At 49.5% G+C, this 25,644-nt stretch overlaps 1 protein-coding gene across 1 annotated transcript; it reads left to right on the top strand.

Annotated features, from left to right (window-relative positions):
• The first annotated feature begins 150 nt into the window (after positions 1–150).
• Positions 151–25,534, top strand: Fbp2 (fructose-bisphosphatase 2). Its single transcript, XM_047526577.1, has 7 exons — positions 151–427; positions 4,561–4,723; positions 7,582–7,674; positions 11,959–12,099; positions 16,337–16,474; positions 23,232–23,351; positions 25,137–25,534. The coding sequence occupies exons 1-7, from the start codon at positions 258–260 to the stop codon at positions 25,329–25,331; spliced, it is 1,020 nt and encodes a 339-aa protein (XP_047382533.1). The 5' UTR covers positions 151–257; the 3' UTR covers positions 25,332–25,534.
• Positions 25,535–25,644: the final 110 nt, after the last annotated feature.

Below are 25,644 nucleotides of genomic sequence, written 5' to 3'. Positions count from 1 at the left end.
GCTCTCGGGCAGGGAAGCGGCCTGGGTTTCCGGGCAGCCCAGTTCTATTTACGGCTTGGTCACGGCGCGTTGGCAGCTGTCGCGGTCAGGGAGGCCAGGAGGTTTCCTGGAGGGCTCGCCCAGTTATTTCTGTCACGCGGGTCGGGGCCCTTTGCCTTAAAGGGCAGGTTTCCATCAGCTTCCACTTTGCAGAGCCGCAGCCCCTCGGGATCAGGCAGGGACCGCAGGGAGGAAGGTCTGAAGCATCGCCGGCCACCATGACGGACAGGAGCCCCTTCGAAACCGACATGCTCACCCTGACCCGCTACGTTATGGAAAAGGGGCGGCAGGCCAAAGGCACCGGGGAGCTCACCCAGCTGCTGAACTCCATGCTCACGGCCATCAAGGCCATCTCCTCCGCCGTGCGCAAGGCCGGCCTGGCCCACCTGTGAGTCGGGGCGCATGCGCGGAGCGGGCGCAGGGCTGGGCCACTGGGTGCTGTCCTGCGGGTGCCGGGGCGGGAAACCCGGTCCAAAGCGTGTTTGCTTCGTGTGCCCCCAAGGAAGCTGTGTATCTAACTGCATGCTTTGATCAAGGAGCCCCTAAAATGTTTCGGAAAGGAACAAACTACTCTGAGGCGCCACAGAGAAAAATAGATCAAATGTCCCCAGTTACTACTTATAATGATACTGTGGCAGTGACTTGTTGCAAAACATTGGATTCTCCTGACTTGTATCTGCATAGAGGGATTCTCACAGGCAGCCTGAAATTTCTCTCCTCGTCCTTTGCAGATCTGAGTGTTTGTCGTGACCTTCGTCAATAGCCAGGAGCTAGAAATCATTGACAAAACAGAAAACTCCACAGTCACCCATCCTTCACCTCCCCTCACCATGGAAACGTTTTTGCAGGCGACCTTTTAAAATTTCTTCTCTGTGACTCTCTGTCTCCACCTGGTGTGCAGGAAGCTGGGGGTGCTCGGCCTGGGAGGGGCGTGAGGAGGGCCCTTCCCTTGGTTCTTACTAAGGCTTTTGCCAAGTGCAGAATGAGGCCAAGTTCATGCTAATGCTGCTGAGGGTCACCGCCAAACGTCCAATTCGAATCTTTCTTCCAGCTTCCACTTTTTTGGTAGTAATTCCAGGGGAGGGCCTCTTAGAAATTGAGGGACCCACATTTTGGGGGTGAGAGGAAAGGCCAAACGAAAAACTAACAAAGTTCAATTATTTCAATTATTTCTTCTTAACAATGTAGCACTTTTAATATGAAAAAAATGTGACTTTCTATCACAAGATGTAATCACAACAAGATCATAACAGACTTTCTTTATGTAAGGATTTGGGACCTAGTAAGGGGATCCAGGTTAAATAAACATTAGGCTCCGCTTGTTTCCCCTGTGACTCGTTATAACTGTATTATCTCATTTGACAATAATGGCCAAGCTCTGCCTTTAAAGGCCTTCCCAAATGTGAGGGAGACCCTGTCTTGCTGCTGCCAGGCGGTGGGCCCTCCTGAATGACACTAGATAGCACCTTTGTCTCCCCTTACACAGGTCCTGCTATACTCAGGGCGACGCCCTCAGTGACACCCCAGAACTATTTGTCTACACAAGCGGGGTTCCTCCTCATTGCAGGACTCTGCTGGCCTGAGGCCGCCTGGCTGAGTCCTTATTTAGGTACTTTGTGGTAGTTTAGCGTCAAGACAAAGTGGTCTTAGGAACTGGAGAATCAGGATGCTTATCTAACTTGGCTTTTCCTACCGAGTGATCACGGCAATGGTTTTCTCTTGCTGGACCTCAGTTTCCCCATTTGTAAAATGGAGAGGCTACTGATTGCCCCTAACTCGTAGGGTCATGGAAAGGGTTGGAAAGTTCATGTGCTGACGATTTCTACAGTGCCAGCCCCATAATAAATGCCCTGTAAACGCTCAGGTTGTTACTACCAGGCGGAGAGCGCAGACCTAGAGAAATCTGCCATCCAGCCTATGCAGCCAGTTGACCACTAGGTGGCAGGCACAGCTCTAGAGACAGGTCAAGATCCCATTATTTTTTGCAGCGTGGTTGTGGCTGGGGGCTTGGCTCCCTAGAATCGGATCTCAGAGGACCAAGGGCAGAAACCCTGGCCCCTGTTACAAGAGCAGCCTCACTAATGCCTGTAGGACTAGGACACGTTCCTTCCGCTGTCCCATTCTGGACCTCAAACCCCTCATTCCTTTGCTCCCCCTTTGGGATGACATTTCCAGGCAGAGCCTCCAGCCATGCTGTTCAAGTTATCAGAGGTTCTTGTTTTCCCCGTGTTCTCTCTTACTAAGGAAAGAAGGGTGCTGGAGTGCTATCCTGGAAAGTTGTCCTTGACTTTTTCATGCCCGCACGGTAGAACTTTCCATTTAGAAGTTGTCAGTGAGCTTCAGAGCTAGTTAAAATGCTAAAAGATCCTGCCCTTGGTTGGAAAGTACTTTTCCTGTGTGGTCTTGCTTGCAAAGGGACTGGCTGTGAACTCCGACTCTTTCTGGAGGGAGAGGTGTTGCCCAGGACAGGGAGGGAGGGCACAGGGTAAGCTTGCAAAGCACAGGACAGGCAGAGCCCGCATCCCACCTCTGCCCACACGGGTCTGGGACGCTCCAGCTGTTCATTCCACAGCAGGAGCTGCCTCAGTAGTCCATTTTAAACAAGAGGATTGGGCTTGTGATCTCTTTAAATGCCCAGGCAAAAATCACCTCTTTTGATTGTTGCTGTTATTTATTTTGCTTGCTTTTGTCTTGAGCCAGGAAGTCAGTGTTTCCGGTCAGGCTGCCAGCTGGCCTATCACAGTAAACACCAAATGATGAGTGGTGGGGTGGGAGTGGAAGGGAGGGGAGGCTGTCATTCCGGCAGGAGGGGGTGACGCATTTGTCCCTGGCTTAGGGTAGATCAGTGGTTCTCAACTCTGGCTACCACCTGAGGCTTTCTTTGACGGATAAATGGAATTAAAATAAGCATGAGAAGAAACCTTACTTTCTTCCATTCTTTCTTCAGAATTCAGGGAACATTACTTGAGCATTGACTGTGTACTAGGCCCTGTGGAAAACCAGGCAGCAAGACTCAGTTCTTGTCTTCCGGAAGCAGCTAATCCAGCAGGAACGGTGTCCCAGGAACAGACTGTGTGCTGCGGTGGGAGGGATGACGGGTGTGCGGGTGTGTGGCGGGGACTTGCTGGAGGTCAGGAGGCCTCTCTGAGGTCAGGAGACAGGCAACGGGTGTTGCTGTGTGGTGGGCACCAGGAGCAGAGGTGAATGGGGAGGAGTGGCTTGCTGGGGACAGAGGCCACAGGACTTTTGAGGCTGGTGGAAGACCAGTAGTCCAGGCAGGACGTGACTCACTGAGGAGGTGGGAGGTGGCCAGACTAAGGTTACAGCTGCCACCCAAATAGAGAAAAAAGATCCCTTCTAAATCAATCTAACCAATGCGAGATGGTGGTCAGGGCTAAGGAGAAAAATGAATCAAAATGATGTGGGGGTGGGGAGTTGCTGGTTTAGGCAGGTGGTCAGGGAAAGGAGCCCTGGTCAAGGCTGGAGTGGGTGGTGGCCATGCGTCTCTGGGAGGGATGTGCTCAGGTGTATGCGGGGGAAGCTGAGCCAGTTGTCAGTGGGCAGAGGAAGCTGCATGCCTGGTGGGTTCTGGAGGAGGCGAGGAGGCGGAGACTGACTGAAAGAGAACAAGAGGGCCAGGAGGCCATGCCAAGTGTGGGAACAGATCTGTGGCTCTCAACTCTCACGGTGGGCTCCTGGCTTTGCCTCTGGGTGAGATGAGTGATGTGTCTGCCACTTTAGAAAGACCTCTTCTGCTGAGATGCGAGAGGGTAGGAGTGGGGAGGCCTTTGCCTTTTAATGCTGTAAAACACAAGATAAACTTTCTTTGGTGGTGCTTGCCTCCTCCGTGCTAGGCAAGTCTCCTACCCCTGAGCTACCCCACCCAGCTCCTAGACTGAATTTTTTTTTTTTTTTTTTGTGGTACTGGGGATGGAACTCAGGGCCTTGTGCTTACAAGGCAAGCACTCTACTGACTGAGCTATCTCCCCAGCCCTAGACTGAATTTTTATAGCTCTGATCTTGTAGTCTTGGGATAGTAGTGAAGAAGCAAATGAAATGAGTGAAGTCTGTCCCCAGATTCCCTTCTTAGTTCCAGTAGTGAGTGCCAAGTTACCACAGGGCAATTCAAATCCAACCCAGTGGGACACTATGTGAGGATCCCCCGAGGTTTGGGGTTTCCGTGCTGGAAGCCAAGCCCCTTACTTCCTGGAGGCCTGAAATATGGTGAGGTGCCTGCCTCTGGGGTCTCCCGCCCTCTCTGCCTCCCAGTGCTGAGCACAGGTTTGTATTTTCGTGAGATCGAATTCTGGTTAACCTCCTGGGAGACCAAGGGAATGTGACCACGTCCCCAAGGTGTAAAGGAGGCAGGGCTGAGAGTCGCTGCCAGGAGGCTGGTGTACTTCAGTGTGTTCACGCCCGAGGCCGCAGAGATGCGAGGAAGGGCGGGCGCGCTGCTCCGCTGGGGTGTCCTTTGCTGCGTCGCGCCTCCCGGTGACCTAAGTCAGCCTCTTGTCCTCTTAGGTACGGCATCGCAGGGAGCGTGAACGTGACTGGAGACGAGGTGAAGAAACTGGACGTGTTGTCCAACGCGCTGGTGATCAACATGCTTCAGTCCTCCTATAGCACGTGCGTCCTGGTCTCCGAGGAGAATAAGGACGCCATCATCACCGCCAAGGAGAGGCGGGTGCGTCCAGGCTGGTGGCTGGGCCCTGCTGACCAGTAGAGGGCGCTGCTGGGCCGGAGACGGGGCCTCTCCCCCTCTTCAGCTGCAGGAATTTTCTTCTGTTTCTTAGAAACTAAGATTGCACTTTGTTGTTGTCGGTTTTTTTTTTTTTTTTTCTTCTTTTCTCTTTCTTTTGTGGTCCTGGGAATCGAACCCAGGACCTTATGCGTGCCAGGCAAGTGCTCTACCTCTGAGCACTATCCCCAGCCCTTGCTTAGTGACATAAGCCTCAATAGCAGGGCAGTAAGATAAATCGGAGGGATTTCCTGACGTGCCTTCGTGGAGGGTGCCATTGAAAAATACCAGTGACAGGGACGGTGACCTTGGAGACTTGAACTTGTGGGGTCCTGTAAAAAGCAGAGGTTACTTTGGGGCAAGTTTTCTTCCTTCTGGGAAGAGCTGTACAGAGCAGCCTCTGGTTCTTCCCGTCCTTGCTTCTCATCTCTGCCCTCCACCCCACCTTGCCTCATGGGGGTGATGGGTTCAGCACAGATGTTTCCGTGCCTGAAAAACTATTAGAATATCCCAGAAAATAAATCATATAGACCCTGTGCTCTCACCTTAGTGTGATGGTAAAGTTGGTTAGTGCAGGGTGTGACTGGAGAGGGACTGTATTCACTTAGTTCACAGGTTATCAGAGAGAAAGGTTTGCTGGTAGCCAAAAGTTTCAACCAGTGCTCTGCTTCAGCACAGTAATAGAAAATAGATGCTGGGACTATCGGCTCTGGTTTTATACAGTTGGCCCTGGTAATGAGGGCCTATTTCTTTATGATTACAGGAAGGACCAAAAAGACAGAAAAGATAAGGAAAACCAAATTTATTAAATACCTACAGCATGCCAGGTATTGTACAATTATGTGAAACTTTTGCTTTTGTCTCACATAATTTAAGCTCACACCTATTATTTTTAATATTCAATATCAATGAAAATAACCCTTGTTTTACTCTCCAATCTAATCTACCTTTGTCTTTCCCAGTTGACTTGAGCTACCCAGATCTGCATGCTAGTTCTGGAAAGTTCTCCATCCCTGCTGTCCATGCCAGGAGCACTTGCTAATCTCTGTCTTCAATGTGCCTTTATTCCTTCATTGAACATTCCTCATGGAATGTCCCCACTCTGTAACCCTGACCCTGCTTAGATTTTCTTTAGAACACTTACCAGGCCTGTTAGTCAACTTTTTGTCACCATGACCAAAATACCTGACAAGAACAACTTAGAGGAGGAGAAGTTTATTTTGGTTCACAGTTTCAGAGGTTCAGTCCATGGTCAGCTGAATCCTGAGTTGGTCAGTTGCTCTGAGCCTGAGATGAGGCAGAATATTAATGGCGGAAGCGCACGGTGAAGGGAAACTGCTCAGTTGATGGTGGCTAGGAAGCAGAAAGACAGAGAGTAGATGGGGGACAGAGGGACCAGAGGACAAGAGAGAATCCTCAAGGGCACATCCCTGGTTACCTCTAGCCACACCCTACCTGCCTACAGTTACCACCCAGTAGTTCATTCAAATTATTAATCCATCAAATGGATTAATCCACTTATGAGGCTATGACTCTCATAATCAAATCATTTCACCTCTGAACATTCCTGCATTCACACACAATATTTCCAAGGGACACCTCGTATCCAAGCTGTAACACCCCCATGAGTGTGCCTAGACCTCATATCCAAGCTGTAACACCCCCATGAGTGTGCCTAGACCTCGTATCCAAGCTGTAACACCCCCATGAGTGTTCACCTACATGAACTGGTGCCTGCTGCTGTTCCTGCCTGGAAACCCACCCCCATGAATGTTTTCAGCAAAAATCTCTTGAACGTGAGACTAAATGGGTGAAGCAGATCACTCACAGGGTGGCCCAGGAAGTTCCAGGCTTATGAATCGTCCCTTGTTTCCTCTCCCTTTGGCTGAGCAAGAAAAGAAAAAGAAAGAATGCTGAAGTGAAGCTGGGACACTTCATTAGAAACACTACTCATTAGAAACTCAGGGAAAACTCATCCGATTGGAGGGAGAAATGACTCCGATTCTACTTGATGTTTCGTGACTGATGTTTGATTAGTCAGAGACCCAATCCCACCTCCGAGGGTTTTGGGCACTGGGCACCTGGGAGGCTGTGCAAATTATCGGGCTTTCCTTCCATGGAACATTGACAGGGGCTACTGTGTCAGTGGAGGGGGGGACCCAGACCTCTCAGGACCCCACTCGCTCTGCCTTCTGGTCTATACGTGGGACAGATGAATTGGGGTCTTTTTATTCTCCCAATGTATTTAGGCACACCGACTATCTTAGTAAGACAGACCCAGAGGCCCTGGGAATGTTGTTTTTAGATTTTCTGAAATCTTTTGTCAAAATTGGTGCCAGATGAACAATCAAAACAGAAAGAGAGACCCCGGGGGTGTGAACCCCTAACTGCCCTTTCTGTGGCCAGGGCAGGGCCCACCCTGGGAGACCATGCAAGTGGGCTATCTTCACCTTCCTCCTCTTCTCTGCAAGGCGGCAGTTCCAGGCGTGGGCTCCTGTCACGTCACAGGCAGGCTTCACCCTGGTGGGCCCAGGTGGGAGGGGAGGGCAAGCCCGGAGCAAGCAGGAAGAGAGCCATTTGGGGCAGGCAGGTGGGCCCTCCAGTGCCCTGTGCCCCCTTGTAGGGCCGCGTTGGCCGGAGCTGCTGTCCTCTCTGCCCTGTGCAGGTGATGACATCTTTGATGAGGATACACCTGTGGCTCTCAATCCCTTTTTGGTGTGGACTTGTCTGCCACGCCCAGCCCTGACCTAGAGCCCTGGTGTGGTGGGACGTGCTGATGGGTGGCTCTTCCCTCTGTGACCTAGGGGAAGTACGTGGTCTGCTTTGACCCCCTGGATGGATCTTCCAACATCGACTGCCTGGCCTCCATCGGGACCATCTTTGCCATCTACAGAAAGGTGAGTGGACGGCTGACTTTTCACGCCTCCCCGCTGTGGGGGTTTCCGGAATATTCCTCGGCTGAGAGCTTTGAGTCTGGAGTCTTAGCTTTTGTCTTCCCGCTAGCTGGACACAGCCACTGAAGGCAGTCCGGGAGCCTCTCTCTGCCTTGGACTCCTCATTGGTGGTTTTTCCTCTGCCTCCTTCCTGGCATTCCTGGGAGGGACCTTGCTCTGAAGGTCTGACTGGAACACAAATGTCAGATGTGGTTCATGTGAGGACTTGGTGTCCAAATGCCTTGGACCAGAAATGTTTCAAATTTCAGATTTGTTTTCGTTCAGATTCTGGAACGAAATATCTGCATGTGAATAATGAGATATTTTGGGGATAAGACCCAGATCTGAACAGGAAGTTTGTTCATGCTACATGTGCACCCTGTGTACATGGCCTCAGTGTGATTATACACAGTGTAACTAGTGTGCTTGTTTGACTGAGACCTGTCACAGGAGTTCAGGTGTGGGACTTTCCACACATGACATCTTGTTGGCCCTCAAAATGTTTCACATTTGGAGGATTTTAGATTTTGGGTTTTTGGATAAGAGATGCTCACAGTGTTAGGGTCTGGGTGCACCCTCTCTTTCTTTGTGCACCCCAACCTCACCGTATTAGTTTTCTGTTGCCGCCCTGAGAATTTTCCACATATTTAGAGACTTAAGACTACTCCCATTAATTATCCCGAGCTCTGTAGATCAGAAGTCAAGCAGACTCGGCTAGGTTCTTTGCTTAGGATCTCGGAAATCCAAGGTCAAGGTGACAGCCAGTCTGACCTTTTACCACGAGGCTGGGGATGGGGGGATGGGGAGAATTTGCCTCCAGATTCCATTAGGCTGTCGATGGAATTTGGTTCCATTCTGTAGGATGGAGGTTCCAGGTTCTCCTTCCTCTGCTGGCTGGTGGCTGGGGGTCTTTTTGAGCTCCCAAAGGCTGCCTGTATTCTTTGGCTGGTGACCTCTTAGTTTTCAAAGCCAGCAAAGGCTGGCTAAGGCCTTATTGTTCTCAAAAACCCTCTCCCCACCTTCTCCTAGCGAAAGCACCCAGAAACCACTCCGGACATGGGAACTCACGCAAGAGATTTTATTAAGCAGACAGGTAGAGTGTCTGCCTGCAGGGTGAGAGAGAGAGAGAGAAAAAATGAGAGAGAGGAAGAGAGGGGGAAAATAGAGGGAGAGAGCGAGAGAGAGAGAAAGTAAGAGACAGTGAGAGAGTGCACGCAAGAGCGAGAGAGAGGGAGAGAGAGAGAGAGAGAGAGAGAGAGAGAGAGAATGAATGGTGGTGGAGCTATTCTTATGTGGTCGACTTCTGCAGGCTAATAATAATGGACCAGTGACTGCCTAGGATGTTCACAGACTGACAATCTGGGTTGTAAAATGGTGTTGGGGGCCAGAATACTGGCAGCAACTGATGCCAATCCCTAGTCCCCCCTGCCTCTAGCCACAGGAAGTTAAGTGCTTTCAGGGGACCATTTGATTGAATCTGGACAACCCAGGAAGGTTTCCCTATTTTAAACTCATCTTGCTTCTGCAAAGTCCTTTTAGCTGTGTAGGGCGACATGTCTGAAGGTTCTGGGGATTAGGATATCTTCAGGGCCTCTCTGCCTACCCCACAAACGTAGCAACAGAGGGGATCTTGTAGGTTGGTTTGTGACCATCTGGCATGACCAGAAACTTCGTGACCACATAATCCAGACTGACTGCTTGGTGGAGCCTTCCCGTGGTGACCCCAAGTTCTTGCTGCAGCCTTGAAGGTCGGGCCTCATCCCTGGGGCTCTCAGGCAGAAGGAGATCACAGGTGTTTGGGAGTCTCATGGGCGGCTCAGTCGGTGACCTGCCCTGGAACTGGTTCTAGAGACTTATCTCTCTGGCTCTAAACACTGGTTTTCCACTTAACTATTCATGATCACACAAGTGGAGACACCTCTGATTTTCTGTACTACTCACTTGGCACTGGGTCTCCAGACTCATCTCCCCTCATCCTCCGGGGACATGTTCCAGGATGCCCGGGGATGCCTGCACCCAGGGGTAGTACCAAACCCTCCCTGCACATTCTGTTTTTTTCCATACATACCTATGGTAAAGTTTATGAGCTAGGTACAGTAAGATATCAACAACAATAATTAATGCAAAAATGGACCAATTATAACAATGTAGGAATCATGTCGACGTACCTCCTCTTGGGTTGTCTAACGACCTGCTGTGCTCATCCTTCTTGTGGTGATGTGAGATGACCCCAGGCTCCTGTGACAAGAAGTGAGGTGAACGGTGTAGGTGTTCTGATGTAGGGTCAGGTTACCAGTGACCTTCCATGATACACCTGGAGAAGGATTATCTGCTTAGAGCGAGCCTGGATCACGGAGCCATGGTGACACTTTCAGACCACAACTGACTGTGGATGACTGAAACCAAGGATAAGGGGAGGCTATTGTCAGGAGCTTCCCATGAGTGTCCCTTCCAGCTTGCCAGCCCAGCAGAGGGTTAGCTGTGACCCAGGCCATTGGCCCCATGAGTGGTCTCCAGATACCCACATTAGGGACCTATGTGAGGTCTGCTGAAGTTCATCCAAGGTGGGGGCAGGCTAGACTTTGCTTTTAGGGAGAACCTGTCAAAAGCTTAGCAGACAATACTCTTGAGCAGAATATGTGAATCAGCCTCGACTTTTCTGCCTGGGAAGAATACCATGGAAGTAGGAGTGTGTCATTCACTCCGGGCTTGAGGGGTGGAATAGAGGCCCTCCCACCTGCACAGGACAAAACTGTAGGGGATTTTCTTTCCCTGTTGGTCTCTCTCTCTCTCTCTTCACAGGGAGAGGGAGAAGGGAAGTTGTTCTGAGGGATCAGGAGAGAATGACACAAGGTACTTTGATGTCCAAGAAAGTTTGAGGATTAAGCCAAACTGAAGTGAGGAAAGATTTGTTTCTAAATATCTAGAAACAGTGTCACATGCATGCAGTTCTGAAGAAAGATGCTCAGTTGTATCTTTGGGTAGCTTTGGACCTCAGTGTCCTTCTTGGCTGATTCCAGGCCCAGACTGGCTCACTGCTGGCCCCTCACCCCTGGGCTGGTCCTCACCTCTGCCCCAGGAGGTGGGTGCAGATACCATTGCTTTTTGACTGATGAGAAGTAGGATCACAGAGAAGGTAATTGGTTTGGCTAAACTCACACCAAATGACAGACCAGGGATTGGAGCAGGCCCTCTCACTCCCCGATTGCAACTTGCGATCTCTTCTAAGGTCAAGTGGTTTGCAAACAAAGAGGAATGTTATCTTCACAGTACAGGTTACCAACCCCTGCATTTAGGTGAACTTGAACAGAGATTTCTGCCTTCAAATTTAAATAAAGCACAGGCTTTACAGGCAAGACCAATAACTAGGGATTCCCTCTGATGATATTTCTGAAGACGAGTCAGATGTCAAACACATTTACGAAAATACGCTGGCATTTTCTGAGAACCAGCCCCGAATGTTTATGTCACCAAGAGCCCAGAACAACAAGCCATGGGGTCATAAGGCTCAGGATTGGACATTCTAGTTTCCAAGGCTTCTAAGTTCAGCTCCACCAGAATAGTCTAGCTCTGTGGGCTTCATGATGTTGGATGAGTTGTCCGACTGCTCAGGCTTCCCGTTCTTCACCTGCTTAGTGGAGGCGGCAGTGCGGTCTGCCTCAGAGGGCTGGTGAGTTCGTGGTGAGATGCGGCACAGAGCCAGAGCTCAGCGATCTTGGTTGTCATTATGCGTTAGAAGCATGGCTCCTGGCTGTGCAGAGAGGTGTGACCTTAGCATCCTGAAGGGCTATCCTTGGCGGGATGTGGACACATATGCTTGGAAGACAGGACGAAGGCCATCTGAGAATGCCCTGGCTAGATGACCTGGGTATCTCTTAATAGGAAGGCTCGGTGAGAACTGTGCCTTCACCTGGCGACTCATTTCCTCTGGACACACTTGCTGGAAATTACTTCTCATCTAGGTCCATTTTTCCGCCACACACAAGATAAAGTTTGTTCGTGGGATGACTGAGTGTGTGGAGAAGGAGGGCAAGCCTCGAATCTGCCTCTGGGGACGGGGCTTGGGGCTGTCCCTGGGCTGAGGCCCGGGGACAGCCACTGGAGGTGAAGCAGATTCAGTCTGCAGGGATGGCTCAGGTTGCCCCGTGAGAACCGGCTTCTGCGGTTGCTCCCGGAGATCAGAAGCCCAGGCAGCTGGCGGAGGGTGCCCTCGGGTGACAAGATAGCACGTTTCTTCTCTCTCCGCAGACCACCGAGGAGGAGCCTTCAGAAAAGGACGCCCTGCAGCCTGGCCGCAACATTGTGGCCGCGGGCTACGCGCTCTACGGCAGCGCCACCTTGGTGGCTCTTTCCACGGGGCAAGGTGTGGACCTCTTCATGCTGGACCCCGTGAGTACCAGACATGGCGGCGTCTGTGCGTGGGGCTATCATGGGCTTCTGTGTTTGAATTTCCACCCCCTGGTCTTTCCTGACCCTTGCTTTTGGAGCCAGGGAGCTTGGTTTGGGGACCCGATGGCGCCATGAAAAGCAGTCAGGACCCCTGTCCACCCAGGCACCGGTGGGGGTTCTGTGAATAGGTGAGGAGCTTCCTTCCTTCTCTTTTTTTATTAATCACCTTATTTTAAGCTGATGCATAAAAACATGCAAATTGTACATACTTACGGGGTACCGTGTGACACCTGGTGTCATGTTGAAGTCTGAGGGAACACGGTCATCTCCGCAAGCATGGATATTTCTTTATGGTGAAGACATTCAAGATCCTTTTGTCTGACTTTTCAAAAGGAGTGTATTTTCCAAGTGCGTTTGCCCTCCGGTTCTGGGAACACCATCCCGAGGAGTCCCAGTGCTGCCGGTTTCAGACCGGATCGTCCATTTTTGAGAGCAGCACCGTCCAACAGAATGCTCTGGTGATGGGTGGGCTCTGTCACCTGAGCTGCCCAGGACAGCTGCCACCAGCCCCTGTGACTGCTGAACCCTGGAGGTGTGGCCAGGTGACTGGGAAGTGGGACTTTACATTTTGTTTCATTTCTGTTAATGTCAATAGCCAGCGGTGACCAGTGGCCACCGCAGCGGGCAGCACAGGCTTGGAGGATCTCTGCTGGTGTGCACCTGCTTCCAGTGGTGGGAGACTGCTCTGTCAGGTTCTAGTCCTCTCCGCGCTTTGGAAAGTGTGGGAGAGGGCAACCTCTGAGAAGATGAACAGTGTCACAGAGCATCCTGAGGGAAGAAGTTGCTGGATACAGGAGGAGCACTTAGGAAACAAGGTTCAGCCTTCACAGCACATGTGCATTAAAACGTTAGGGAGACATTTTGCAAAGATATTTCTAAATCGTAAAACTTTTCCCTTAAATTCTGGATGCTTTGTCTATCATGTATGAAGCGCTTTGCCAGATGCCATCAGGTCTTGTGGAAAACAGCAGATTTGCCTAAAGGCCATTTCAAAGTCTCCAGCATTCACTCAGTGGAAAGTGGAAAGTTCAGTGCTTCAATTTGGTTCAGGCTTACAAGTGCTTATTGAGCATCTACTATGTCCCAAGTACTGTTCTAGGCAGCAGCGATACAGCACCGATCACACAAACACTCCAGCCCTGGTGGAGTTCACGTGTTGGTGCATTTGTGTGGAAGGAGGAAGCTGTCACATTTCAAAACAGAATAGAGCTAACTAATAGCACAGAGTTTACAGTGTGGAAGCCCAGTAACTCACATAAACACCTTACACCAAGACCCCTTGCTGTGTCAATTTACCAATGCCCAAATTTCCCTTCATTTTCAAAGAAGCAGGCAGAACCTGAGAAATCCTGTGGGATACAAACATGCCTGTCATACAATTAAGTTGCCTCTGGAGTAACAGCTGACAGGTAGTGCCCGTGAAATGTGGGCAGGTACCTGCTGAACCCTTCACGCCCCTGGTGAACCCTTCACGCCTCACAGCTGCCCTACAAGGGGCCTCTGCTCCTATTACTCACTCCCACTTCCCAGTGAGGCCCAGGGAGTGAGTGACTGCAGGTGACTTGCCCGGTCATGCTGGCGACCCATGCCTGGAGCAGTGCTGAGCCAGATGGAATCGCGAACAGGCCGCCTGCAGGCAGAGCATTCCGAGTACTCTGAAGAGGTTCTGGAGGCCGCCGGAGATGCCTGGGCCTCAGGACCTGACTGGAGGCCTCATGGGCACTGACAGAGCCTCTGCTCTCTGCCTCCAGTCACAACAGAAGGCACCAGCGTGGACAGGGCCCCTCTGTCTAGGAAGCTTGTCTACGTGTCAGAAGGAGAGACAAACAACACGGTCATCGTTCCTGATCTCTCTTTAATAGCCTGAAACCTTTTGGGTCACATTATCCTGCTGAAAGTGACACTCAGAGAGGTTTTTCTTCTTGCATTGCAGTCATGTGTGATCATGGAGCTCATTTGGACATAATCATATGTGCATGGAATATAATATGCTCCACTTTAGTCCCCAGCACCTTCTTTCCATCTCCCCTTCCCTCTCTGTCCCCCTTCCTCTCCTCCACTGCTCTTCCTTCTATTTATTTATTGTTTTTAAACTGGTGCTGCATAGATGCACCCAAAGGCGGGGTTCCCTGTAGAACATTCATGTATGCACACAGCGCCATTGGTGGATTTCATCCCCCGGTCCCCCTTTTCCCATCCCCCTTCTCCGCCCCTCAGTCCCCGTCCTCTCCTCTGCTGATCTCTCTTCTGTTTTCACGGGACACCCCTCACCCACTCTCCCCCCTTATTTTGCTTTCATTTTTGTATATGAGAGAAAACATTCAACCTCTGACTTTCTGAGCCTGGCTTCTTTCACTTGGCATGATCTTCTCCAGTTCCATCCATTTACCAGCAAAGGCCATAATCTCATTCCTCTTTATGGCTGGGTAGGACTTCACTGTGTATTTACACCACATTTTCTTTATCCCTTCATCTGTTGACGGGCACCTGGGCTGTTTCCATAACTTGGCTACTGTAATGGCACTACTGTAAATGTTGATGTGCCTGTATCTCCATAGTATGCTGACTTTAGTTCTCTAAAAGTGACCTTTAAGCAAAGACCTGGAAGTTTGGGGACTGTTAGGGTGTGGACCTGAAGCTGAAGGAGCTGTCTAGCGTGTCAGCAGTGACTGAGGTAGGACGTGGAGGGACAGAATTCCCTGGCGGGTCAGTCAGAGCCTGTTGGATGGTAGGTTTGCAGGGCTGGCAATTTAATCGCGTAGGAGCACACAGGTTGCTCAGACACAGAGGGACAACCTCATTTTAACCAGACTCTCAATTGTGGGGTCAACCTGCACGTCAGGGCCATTCATTTAAAAATGAGCGCTCCTGGGGCTGGGGACGTAGCTCAGTTGGTAGAGTGCCTGCCTCGCAAGCACAAGGCCCTGGGTTCAATCCCCAGCACTGCCAAAAAAAAAAAAAAAAAAAAAAGAGAGCTCCTGTTTCAGGATGACAAGGACATGGTGCCCCACCATCAGGGACTCTGGTATCACAGGGCCTCTAAAGCCATGTGGGTAATGGTTGTGGTGAGGGTTCATAGCCACATCTGCCCCCCAGGCAGGACCAACACTGAGAGGCCCGGGCCCAGGCCTGGGAGGACCGACAAGGTCACCTCCCTGTAGCATGTACTCTGCTCGTGTCCCCGCTCAGGAACATCATCCTCTCAAGGAGACTTCGTGTGTCTGCTGAACTCTCTGCAGATAAGCAAGACAGAAAGCAAGCCGGCTCATCAGGCGGCTCAGTGTGGCCTTGTCTCTGTCCATAAAACCAATGTTCCTTGGACATACCTGGTCCAGCAGCAGCTGTGAGCTACAGCTCAGCCTCGAGATCTGCCCACAGGGCTGGTTTCCAGGCCCTGGTTTTCCTCCCAGCGCCTCAGATGTCACCTTCGAGATGGTATCTCCATCTATCCCATCTCATTCCCTGGGGACCCATGGGGACCGATAGGAGCAGAACCCGATGGAGCTGCCTGAGGCAGGGCCTGCAGATCCTGAGCCCAGTGGTGTAGAGGGCTCCATGGGGCCCCGGGCACAATCTTATGTTTACTGAGGAGTCTTTGAGTTTTGTGTTCACCTGCTTCCTTATGCTGAGTGGACACAGTATCTAACTGGAGGAATGCCCTCTTCAGACAGAAGTGTTCGGGTTACTAGGAGCCTTTAATGGTTTCCAAGAGAGGCTCATGAAGATTAGCAGAATCACTAGACCACAGCTTAGCATCAAGCGACACCCCTCCTTGTCCCTGTAACTTCTTCCTCTCATTGTTGATGGCTCAGATCTTCCTGCAAACGTCAAAACAGGCATGAGATCTTAGGGGGTAAATACAACAAGATTCCTTGAAAATTAGCTGATGTTGGAGGGCACAAAGGTAAAGAGAGAAGACCGGGGCCATGATTCCTTTGACTTATTTGACCTCTTAGTCTATTGCTGCTTGAGCTTCCTGGGTAGGCTCAGCATTATGACTGTTCTCTGTAGCACTCATGTGAGCACCACAGGCCAGCTCTACTATGACCACAGCCGACCCCTGCGTCCTCCCAGCAGGCCCGCACCCTCTCATGCCCCCTGATGGTTGTGAGATGCACTGTTGTCTTCCTTTTCCTGGTATCTCTCTTCTTCCTGATGTCTCTCCTCTTCTCTCTAGGCTCTCGGTGAATTTGTGCTGGTGGAAAAGGATGTCAAGATTAAGAAGAAAGGAAAGATTTTCAGCCTCAATGAGGGCTATGCCAAGTATTTTGACGCTGCCACCACGGAGTATGTGCAGAAGAAGAAATTCCCTGAGGTGAGTGAGGGAAGCTGAGGCCAGGAGCAGGGAGCAGCTGTCTCAACCGGGTCCTGTTTGGATGGGGCTTTGGGAGCCTTGGCGAGAGAGGGTGGCGCCACTGTTTGTCACTCTGATCTGAATGAGTCTGGTGGACTCTACCTTCTTCCCAAGCAATCAGTCTCCTTTGTAGATGAAATTCACCCATTAAAGGAATGCGCCTCAACGGACTCTCTCCAGGGAAGTTGTTTATAAAGAAAGCGGGACCTTATTTGCATAATTTACAGGTTCAGGCCAGAACCTCTTTCTAGTCATCCATTTGCTAAGCTTCCACCTGTGAGCTCTGTGGCTCAGCTGTATTTGCTTTCGGATGGAATGAGCATACTTGGAAGTCCTATCCGCAGGCTGTGTGGTCAAAGCCTTACCTTGAACCCAGGTGTCAGGCAGCGCCTGTCCTCTCAGCCTGTCTCTGAGTTCTGGATGTCACATGACCACCACCAGCCCAACAGTCCATCAGGGACATCTATTGTACAGCTGTGTGCTGGAATCAAGGAACGCCCAGGCCGGGCGTGTGAGGCGGAACCCAGGAGCCCAGGTTGGAAGTGGAGTGAAGCTTGTCTGTGGGGTGGGTCCTTCCTTATCAACTCTGGGGGGCGAGACCAGAGAAGCTCTTTTGCTGGAAAAGCAGTGGTGTGATGTGCAGGCCTGGGCGTCCCAGGAGGTGGATGGAATCTAGGAGGAAGAGCCCAGACTTCATGGTAGCAGGTGGCTCTCACTCAAGGGTGCCTGTGAGCCTCCAGTGGAAGCTCCCTTGTTCTTTCTTCTAAGGAAGTGAGCATGATTCTCGTAGGGCAGCTCCTGCTCTGCTCCTTTGTAGGATGTTATTGTCCCCTCACCCATACCTGACAGAAGCCTTGCAGCAAAAGGAACAAGGTTGGTGATGTCACCACACTTCCAAGTAGAGCCCAAGTTTGAAGATGGCTTCTCAGTGGTTCCACTCGTCGGCCAAAAACTGCCCTCTCTGGAACACATGGAGGAAAAAATCGATTTCACCACTAAACGAAGGCAACTTCTGTACAAAATGAATGTTTAGGAGGACAAGTTGCAAGCTGGACTTGCAACTTGTGGACGTTAGTGGACGTTAGTGGACGTCACTAACTGCTCGTGTGACCGCTGCTGGGTGCATGACCTTGCTACACGGTGACGCCTTATAACTCAGTGGGACAAGGATGAGCCCCAGTCAGGAACCCAGGCAATGGTCACGTAAGTCGTGGAGGAAGCACACATGACCGTCAGCATGGAAGGATGCTGGTGAAGAAAGAAATGCTAATTAAGACAGCCCTGCTGTGTCACATCCACACGTGAGATTGGCAAAGATCGGAAAGCTGAACTGCGCTCGGTGGTGTGAGCAAAAACAGCCCTCTCAGAGATGGTTAGAGAAGGCAGGAAGGGTACAGGATTTCAAGGGGCGGTCTGGAATATGGTTTCAAGTATTTAAGATTCTTATCTTCTGACTCCACGATTTATCCTACATTCCCTTTTATCCAAGGAACTAATCAGTCAAATAAATAAAAAAGATAAATGTGCAAGAATATGCCATTGAAATGACAGTGAAAGGAACAATTGAAATGTCCTTTGATACGTTCTGGTTAAGGTATTATGGGATGTCCACACAGTGAAACATGCTACACACCTAGTCATTCATTAAAAAGGTAAGTCCAGGGCCAGGGATGGAGCTCCGTGGTAGAGCGCATGCTTAACTGCACAGGTGCTGAATTCCACCCCCATTACTAGACAGCTTCAGCCACAAAGGCAGGTCCACCTCCATGTATCGATAGTGGAACGTGCCTACAAAATATTAAAGGACATATATGGGTTATAGAACTAAATATGATCTCACCCAGTAAATATGTATGTTTACGAATTTATATACACGTCTGTGTGTATGTGTGTGTGTGTGAGAGAGAGCGAGCAAGAAAGAGAGAGAGTGTGTCCACAGTCTTCAGAGATGTGCAAACTTGTTACTAGTGGTTTCTGGATGTAGAGATAGTAGGGTTGTTTACTTTCTTTGTATGGTCTGACTGGGTGGCTATGAGCAGTGACCATGTGTTATTTTGGATCATTCTGTTTTGCCAAAGAAGTCTCCTTTCTTTTTTTCTCTTGTCCTTGTCTCCAGTTTCCCTAACACACTAACTTGCATGGGCTTGGGAATAGGAGTGGATTCTCCTGGCTCAGTATTTCCCAGGGGGATTCTTCCCGTTCTGCACACAGCCCAACAGCCCCGCAGAAAGAGTCATGGGTGATTTGGGTTCTAGCCTTTTCTGGAATCGAGTTGTGCAACTCATTTAACTCTACTGTAAAGTTGGAGTCCCTAGGAGATATGAAGATAATTAAACTTTCGACTCTTTCAATGTTTTTTCTCTTATTTCCTTTCTCACAGCCCAGCCTAAATATGTTGAGAAGGCTAGACGGACCCTAAAGTTCTAAAATGAAGTTGCTCTCTGCAGCTTTATAAAGCAGAGCAAGTGCCTTAAGCAGATTTGCATCTGCAGTTTTCTAAGGGATGCCAAGGAATAAGCAGGGTCTATTAGGCCAGCGTTTCCCAAACTGTCAACATGACCACTCATAAGGAATGTATTTTCATCTAATCTGGAACATGTACACACACATGCGCACACACACACACACACACAAACACACACACAACTGAATCAAGTTAAACTGCCTGTTTCTCTACAACACTCAAATATCTATTTTGTTCTTTTCCTTTATTGCATTTATTCTATTTCTCTTCTTCTGTTCCATTTCAACCCCTTCCGTTCGTTTAGGTTCCCTTTCATCAGTGGGTTTCCACCCACAGTGTGAGCAAGTGCTGCCTCCGTGTCCTAGATGTTCCACCAGAGCTTAAAATTAATCTACATATTCTGAGCGGAGACGGTAAAATAAAGACGATGGGCCGTGTATTCCTCAGGTGCAGGAGAGGTTAGCTTGAACAGACCATGTGGCTGACGTGGCATGCAATCAGTACACTGACTAGGGGGCACTTGTGCAGTGGCAATCTAGAAAGCAGTTGTTTCAGTCTCCTTTTCATTCTTAAAAATCTACCCATGTGGAGAAGCTCCAGGTTGCCCACAGAGCCCCTGGACTCTTTGGTCCCTCTGAGAAAATAGGAAGTCTGATCATCACTTAGGTTGGAAAACATTAGCTTATAAGCCCAATAGATGAATTAATATGTCAGTATTAATTTAAGAATCTTGCCTGTCTTATTAAAAATAGAAATTCTGAACAACAAAGCAAGTTACCTAATTCCCTAACATAAATTAAGGCTCTGAAATTTTCTGGTTGTCATTCATCTGGTTGTAGGTTTAATATAAATCTGTCCCTAATAAAATAATTGTTTTGTCTGTAGATTATGGTTTTGCTTGTTTTAAAGGTTCCACAAATCCATGCCCACAGATGAGTTGGATCTGACACCAAAGGACCAGGCAAGCTAGCGTCAGGAAACTCGTATGAATGCTCGATAATTCCCACAGGCAACACCTGAGCATCCTGGGAGAGGTTTTTCTTATGGATGCAAAAACAATTTTGACTGAAGCCTGGAAACCTTGTGGGGGCCCGATTCTGATTCTGATAAGACACAGAGATTTAATGGAAGCCCAGAAACACATTGTTGGATCTCAGAAGCTCCGTCTGTAGATCCAAGAAGAAATTTGGCGTTAGATAAACAGGCGATGCTTTTGACATAGTGCTGGGATCCTCAAGGTCTGTGGTTGGGGGAGGGCAGTTAGGAAAGAGGGCTCTCCACCCAGGAAGGCCTGTTTGGGACTGCAGCTGGTGGCCAGAAGACAGGATCTGAAGGGAACAGAAGTCAGGTGTGTGGGCTCTGGAGGCAGAGCGTGTGGCTTCAGATCCCGACTCTGATCCTTAAGCGCTCTAAACTCATAACTGACATCATGCTGTCCAAAGCACCTTTCTGCAATGAGGGAAGCATCCTATATCCCTGGTATCCAGTGTGATGGCCACTGGACACACGTGGGCTTGGAACGTGGTTCACCTGACTAAAGAACCAAATTTTTAATCTTTCTTAATTTTAATTAGTTAAATTTCAAAATCAGGCTGAGTGCAGTGGTGCATGCCTCTAATCCCAGCGGCTTAAGAAGTTGAGGCAGGAGGATCCCCAAGTTCAAAACCAGCCTCAGGAACTTGGTGAGGCCCTAAGCAACTTAGCAAGACTGTGTCTCAAAACAAAAAATTAAAAGGGCTGGGGATGTGGCTCAGTGGTTAAGCACCCCTGAGTTCAATCCCTGGTACCAAAATAGAAAAAAGAAAAAAGAAAAAAATCAAATGTCCACATGAGGCCTGTGTCTACTGTCCTGGATGGTGTAAATCTAGAAGGCAGCATATGGAAATATGGACATCTGGTCCAGCCTGGTCTAGTTGCTGATCTGGAGGCCGTCATGTTGCTTAGACCCTTTCTTCCTAATGAAGAACAGGGAGTAACTGAGTGTCCAGACCAAGGGGTCCAGGGACCAGGGACCCTGGTGGGGGTCGGGGGAAGCAACGAGTCACACAGTGTAAGTACTGTAATTATATTTGAGCTGTGCTCAAAAATGGGAAGAGGCTTGAGAGAACAGCGTGGTCTAGTGGCCATGTTTACTGTGAAAGTGAGAGGCCACCTTATTTGCAGAAAAAGAATGATGGAAATCACTTTGGGAAAGAGACAAGGGTGCAGAGGCCAAGAGTGTGGGCCTCCTTTCAAATGTGACTGCTGTCCCTGAGCTTCGGCCAGTATCTCCGTTGCCTGTGCTCCGGTCACCAGGAGCCTATTAAGTGATCATGGCAGCTCCTAGCTTAAAGGATTAATATAGGCCTTTAGTGTAAAAAATCCACAGGAATTTCCTGGCTCCATGCTTGATGCATCTCAGCTCTCAGTATCTCCACCGAGGATGGTCTTTCAGAAAGATGATGTACTTGGGCAGAGAAGCGGACGTGAAGTGATTTCCTAAGTTCAACGTCTTCTCCTTGAGTTATGGCCATGGAATAGGGTCTAGAGTTAACGGTCAGTTCATTTAATTTCCTTCTCTGGAAATTAAGGCTGGGGTGAATTGGACAAAGGAAGGTCTCCGATCTCAAGATGGAGCAGATTGATCAAGATGGAATCTCTCTTCTGAGAATACTTAGTGTGGTGGTCAGCGTGGGCTGGTTCCTCAGCCCGAGGAGATGTTAATATGGGGCTCCAGGCTAGGCTCGCCCGGCTACGTGCCCTCTGGATAAAGCTGGTCTGCAGAAAGAGAAAGGTTGGGAGAAAGTGGGGTGGGAGTGGGGGAGGTGGGGAGAGAACAGACCAGAATAATGAGTAGTTTGTGGTTCCTGTCCTTGATTTCCCTTTCAATATCTATATTGGTTTGTTTTTAATTATGAAGTAGGGTGAGTCAATGTAGTTTTAAAAGATGGTTTTTGAAAGGGGAGAGGTGGAGACAGTGTGTAAAAACTCCCTCCAAGAGGACCTGGCTGTGGAGTCCAAGAGAGGAAGGGATTGGCAACCAGGTGACAGGAGGAAGGGGGGACAGAGATTCCTTTCTGCTTTCTAATACAGCCTTGATCCAGGACTCACTCTGGCTGGTGTTCACATTTTGAAGTCTGTGCGTCTTTTGACAAGTCCTATTTTGAAAGGCGCTTGGCATCACTCATCCTTTCTACCATGCTGAGCTAATCCCAAGCTTTGCTGGAATGCAGAACGTGGTGTGGCCACCCTGCGGAATTTGCTGCCTCCTGTTATGATGCCAGAGAATCATTAGGTTGGACAAAGAAATTGTAGGAGGTCACTGGATAGGGAGAAATAAATCCACCTGGAGGAAAGATTTGATCATAGGTCCCAGCTTTGCCTGTGACATCCTTCTTTGAGAAAAATCAGCATGACCTTTGACGTACTTCTCTTTGAATAAACGTTCCTTCCATTACAAGTCAGTAATGCAATCGAGGTTCACAAATACATCATTAGATGATATCTTTGAGTGGTTTTTAGAGGTGTTTAAGATTTGTCCAGTGCATAAAGACTGCTTGCAGGAAGTACAAAAGTTGTCATTGCCATTGATCAAGGAGATTCAATTCTTGGAAAACTAGAAGTACTGTGAACTCCAGCGAGTCAGTAGGAGCTTCCACACAGCTGTTGCTGGAAATCCAGTCATCCTTCAGTATCTGTGGGGTTTGATTCCGGAACCCCCTTCAGGTACCAAAACCCTTGGATGCTCAAGTACTAAACAGCCTGGTATTTGCATATATCCTATGCACATCCTCCATATAGTTTACATGATCTCTAGATTACTTAAAACAGCTAATAAAATGTGAATGCTATGTAAATAGTTGCTGTGCTGTATTGTTTAGGGAATAATGACAATAAAAAAGTCTGTATATGTTCAGTACAGATGCAATTAAAAATGGATTTGATCTGAAGTTGGTGGACTGTTCATGGGGACTGGCGGATAAATAGGGCTGATGAACTTCTTCCCTTTGGGGGCAGGTGAGCAGTCCTGCTGAGATTGCTCAGGATACTGTGACTTTAAGTCGTCCTACATTTAATGGGTTCAATCACTGCTGAGGTTTGCAGGGCTATTCGTGACTGAAGTGCTCAGTTGCCCTAATTCCTTGGTTCCTAAGCTGAGGGAAGGATGACCAAGGGCCAGGGATGCAGAGCTGCACCAACTGGGCTCGGGGCCGGGCGGGTGGAGGGGAGGCTAGTTGGCAAACCCTCTGGATCTTGTCTCTTCCTGCCTTCCAGGATGGCAGTGCTCCCTATGGGGCCAGGTATGTGGGCTCCATGGTGGCCGATGTGCACCGGACCCTGGTTTATGGAGGGATCTTCTTGTACCCAGCCAACCAGAAGAGCCCCAAGGGCAAGGTAATTCTCCTGTGTGCAGTGGTGACCTGGTCAGCGAGCTGCATGGCATTCTTTCTTCTCAAGCTTGCTTCTCACGCTTCGGTGCATCCTTGGCATTGGTGTCTGTGAGCGGGCAGGGGAGGGCAGCAGGCTCTGCTTCCCGTGGTGAGTTTGAGTGTGGTAGAGGTTTGGAGGAGGGGCGGCTGGTGTGACGTGCCTGGCCCTCACCTCCGCCAGCTTCATGCAGCGTTTGCTGTGGGTCACTGTGTTCATCTCCTGCTTTCTGCAGGCCAGGTCTCACATTAGCGGCAGCACCAGCTGACTTGGCGATCACTGATCACTAAGAGAATCTAGTGAACTCCACCAACCTGCTTCCCAGAAAAGGTCTACATAATCAGGCACTCACATTCATTTTTGGAGGGTTTGCAGAGACCCTAAAGTCCTCCCAAGAAGCCCCTAGAGAGTTCCCAAGCTCCCGAATAAAAGTCCAGCTCCAATCTCTCGGTATTTCTGGGAAGGGAGCTTCTGGAAGGTCTAATTGCAACTTTATGGCACAATCTTGAAAATGCTCATATTCCCAAGCAAGAATCATGTCTTATGATCCAAGTTTATTGATAATAGAGGCTCCCATGGACATGTTTCTGAAGTTTAGCCAATCATAGAAATCACCGGGAATTGGTTCATCACCTAAAGACTCACATTTCCCTCTGTCATACAAACAGTTAGCCACACACATGTGTGTTGTTTCAACTGGTCATTGAGGTTCAAATTAGTGGAATGCCAGATTCAAAGCCATCATAAGAAATCCAACGTAGCGCATGGGCCTGAGAGATTTTGATGCTTGGGTCAGGTGCTGGGCGTCTTTCCTGATGAGAGTGTTTAGTGGTAAGCTGAACTAAGAAGCACAGAGAAGCCTGCACGGGAGGGCTGAAGGACAGAGAGCAGCGGAGAGTAAGCGAGGTCCAGCAGAAGACGGGGAGATTCTTCAGTGGAACCATCCTGCCCATTTATAGATCCGGGAGGGAAAGCGTGAGGCTTATTACTGTGATTACTAAAATGATTCTGCATGAGTCAGGAAACACCCAATAGAATCACACTCCAGTGTCCTGTGGCCACGAGCAGTCCCATGTGCTCATTATCCCTGACCACTGCCCGTGCTGAAGGCACCATCGGTTCTCTTCATATGGACACAGTAACTTTATTTATTTATGTGGTGCTGAGGATGGAACCCAGTGCCTCACCCGTGCTAGGTGAGTGCTCTACCACTCAGCCCCAGCCCCAGCCCACCGACGGTTCTCGATCTCCACATTTCAGCTTTCACGGTCTCTGAGACCACGTCCATGTGTGTGCACATGCATGCACATGTGTCTCATGTGTGCATGTCTCTGTATAGCCATGTAGATTTCAATTGCTAAAAATGAGTAGATTGTGTGGCCTGCAGGTCAACGTACTGTTGAAGTCCTGGGCATTGTTTGCTCTTAAGATGAGTCAACTACAGGAGCATCTGAGGACAGGGCAAAATTAACTTGGCCCCCAAACAAGAGCATTCATTACCTGCCAATGCTGAGCTTTCACTTTTCTGTTTAAGTATGTGACTCAACAGGCTAACTGGCTACAGTCTGAGACTTTATTGTCTGACACCCCAAATTTCCCCTGTCCTCAAGTTCCCAGGGCAAAGGAAAGGGGGAGGAATAAGCCAAGCTCTGGAAGCCACCACTGTTTGAATCCTTCCTCAAGATTTAGGGGCATGACTTGGGCTGTCCGTCTGCTCACAAAAGCTGGTCTGCTGGCTCTGTTTCTCCGCAGCTGCGGCTCCTGTACGAGTGCAATCCCGTGGCCTACATCATTGAGCAGGCAGGAGGTCTGGCAACCACAGGCACCCAGCCAGTACTGGATGTGAAGCCGGAGAGTATTCACCAACGAGTCCCCCTCATCTTGGGATCCCCAGATGATGTGCAGGAATATCTCACCTGTGTACAGAAAAACCAGGCAGGCAGGTAGTGAACCTGGCCTCACGAGCCCTCTTTTGCTTGTCTTTACCTTGCACTGAGGACCCTATGAGTGATACGTGGGGACAGTGGTGATGAGAAAGAGGCACACCCACCAGTCACATTTGGAAGAGTCACAGCCAGCTGCTGAAGGCGGGGTCAGGTGTCCCAGGGGATTCTGTGGTTCATAGGAAGGGCTAAAAATAAAAACTGACTTGTGAAAAGAATGACTGTGGATTTGTCTTCTGTCATGAATAACAACAGACAGGGTTGCAATTTAAAGTCCATCAATGCAAGTAGTCAGCCACCATCTACCAGAGGGTAAA

The sequence above is a fragment of the Sciurus carolinensis genome, chromosome 15 (assembly GCF_902686445.1).
Source record: "Sciurus carolinensis chromosome 15, mSciCar1.2, whole genome shotgun sequence".
Classification (NCBI taxonomy): Eukaryota; Metazoa; Chordata; class Mammalia; order Rodentia; family Sciuridae; genus Sciurus; species Sciurus carolinensis.
Note: the sequence above shows the minus strand (reverse complement) of the source record. Positions and strands in the feature narration are given on the sequence as shown.

Bases quoted from the DNA above. Each gene is read 5' to 3' on its own strand.
- Fbp2 (XM_047526577.1), top strand. From the start codon at position 258: ATGACGGACAGGAGCCCCTTCGAAACCGACATGCTCACCCTGACCCGC. The intron at 4,724-7,581 runs GTGCGTCCAGGC...TCTGTGACCTAG, and splicing joins TCACCGCCAAGGAGAGGCGG to GGGAAGTACGTGGTCTGCTT. The intron at 7,675-11,958 runs GTGAGTGGACGG...CTCTCTCCGCAG, and splicing joins TCTTTGCCATCTACAGAAAG to ACCACCGAGGAGGAGCCTTC.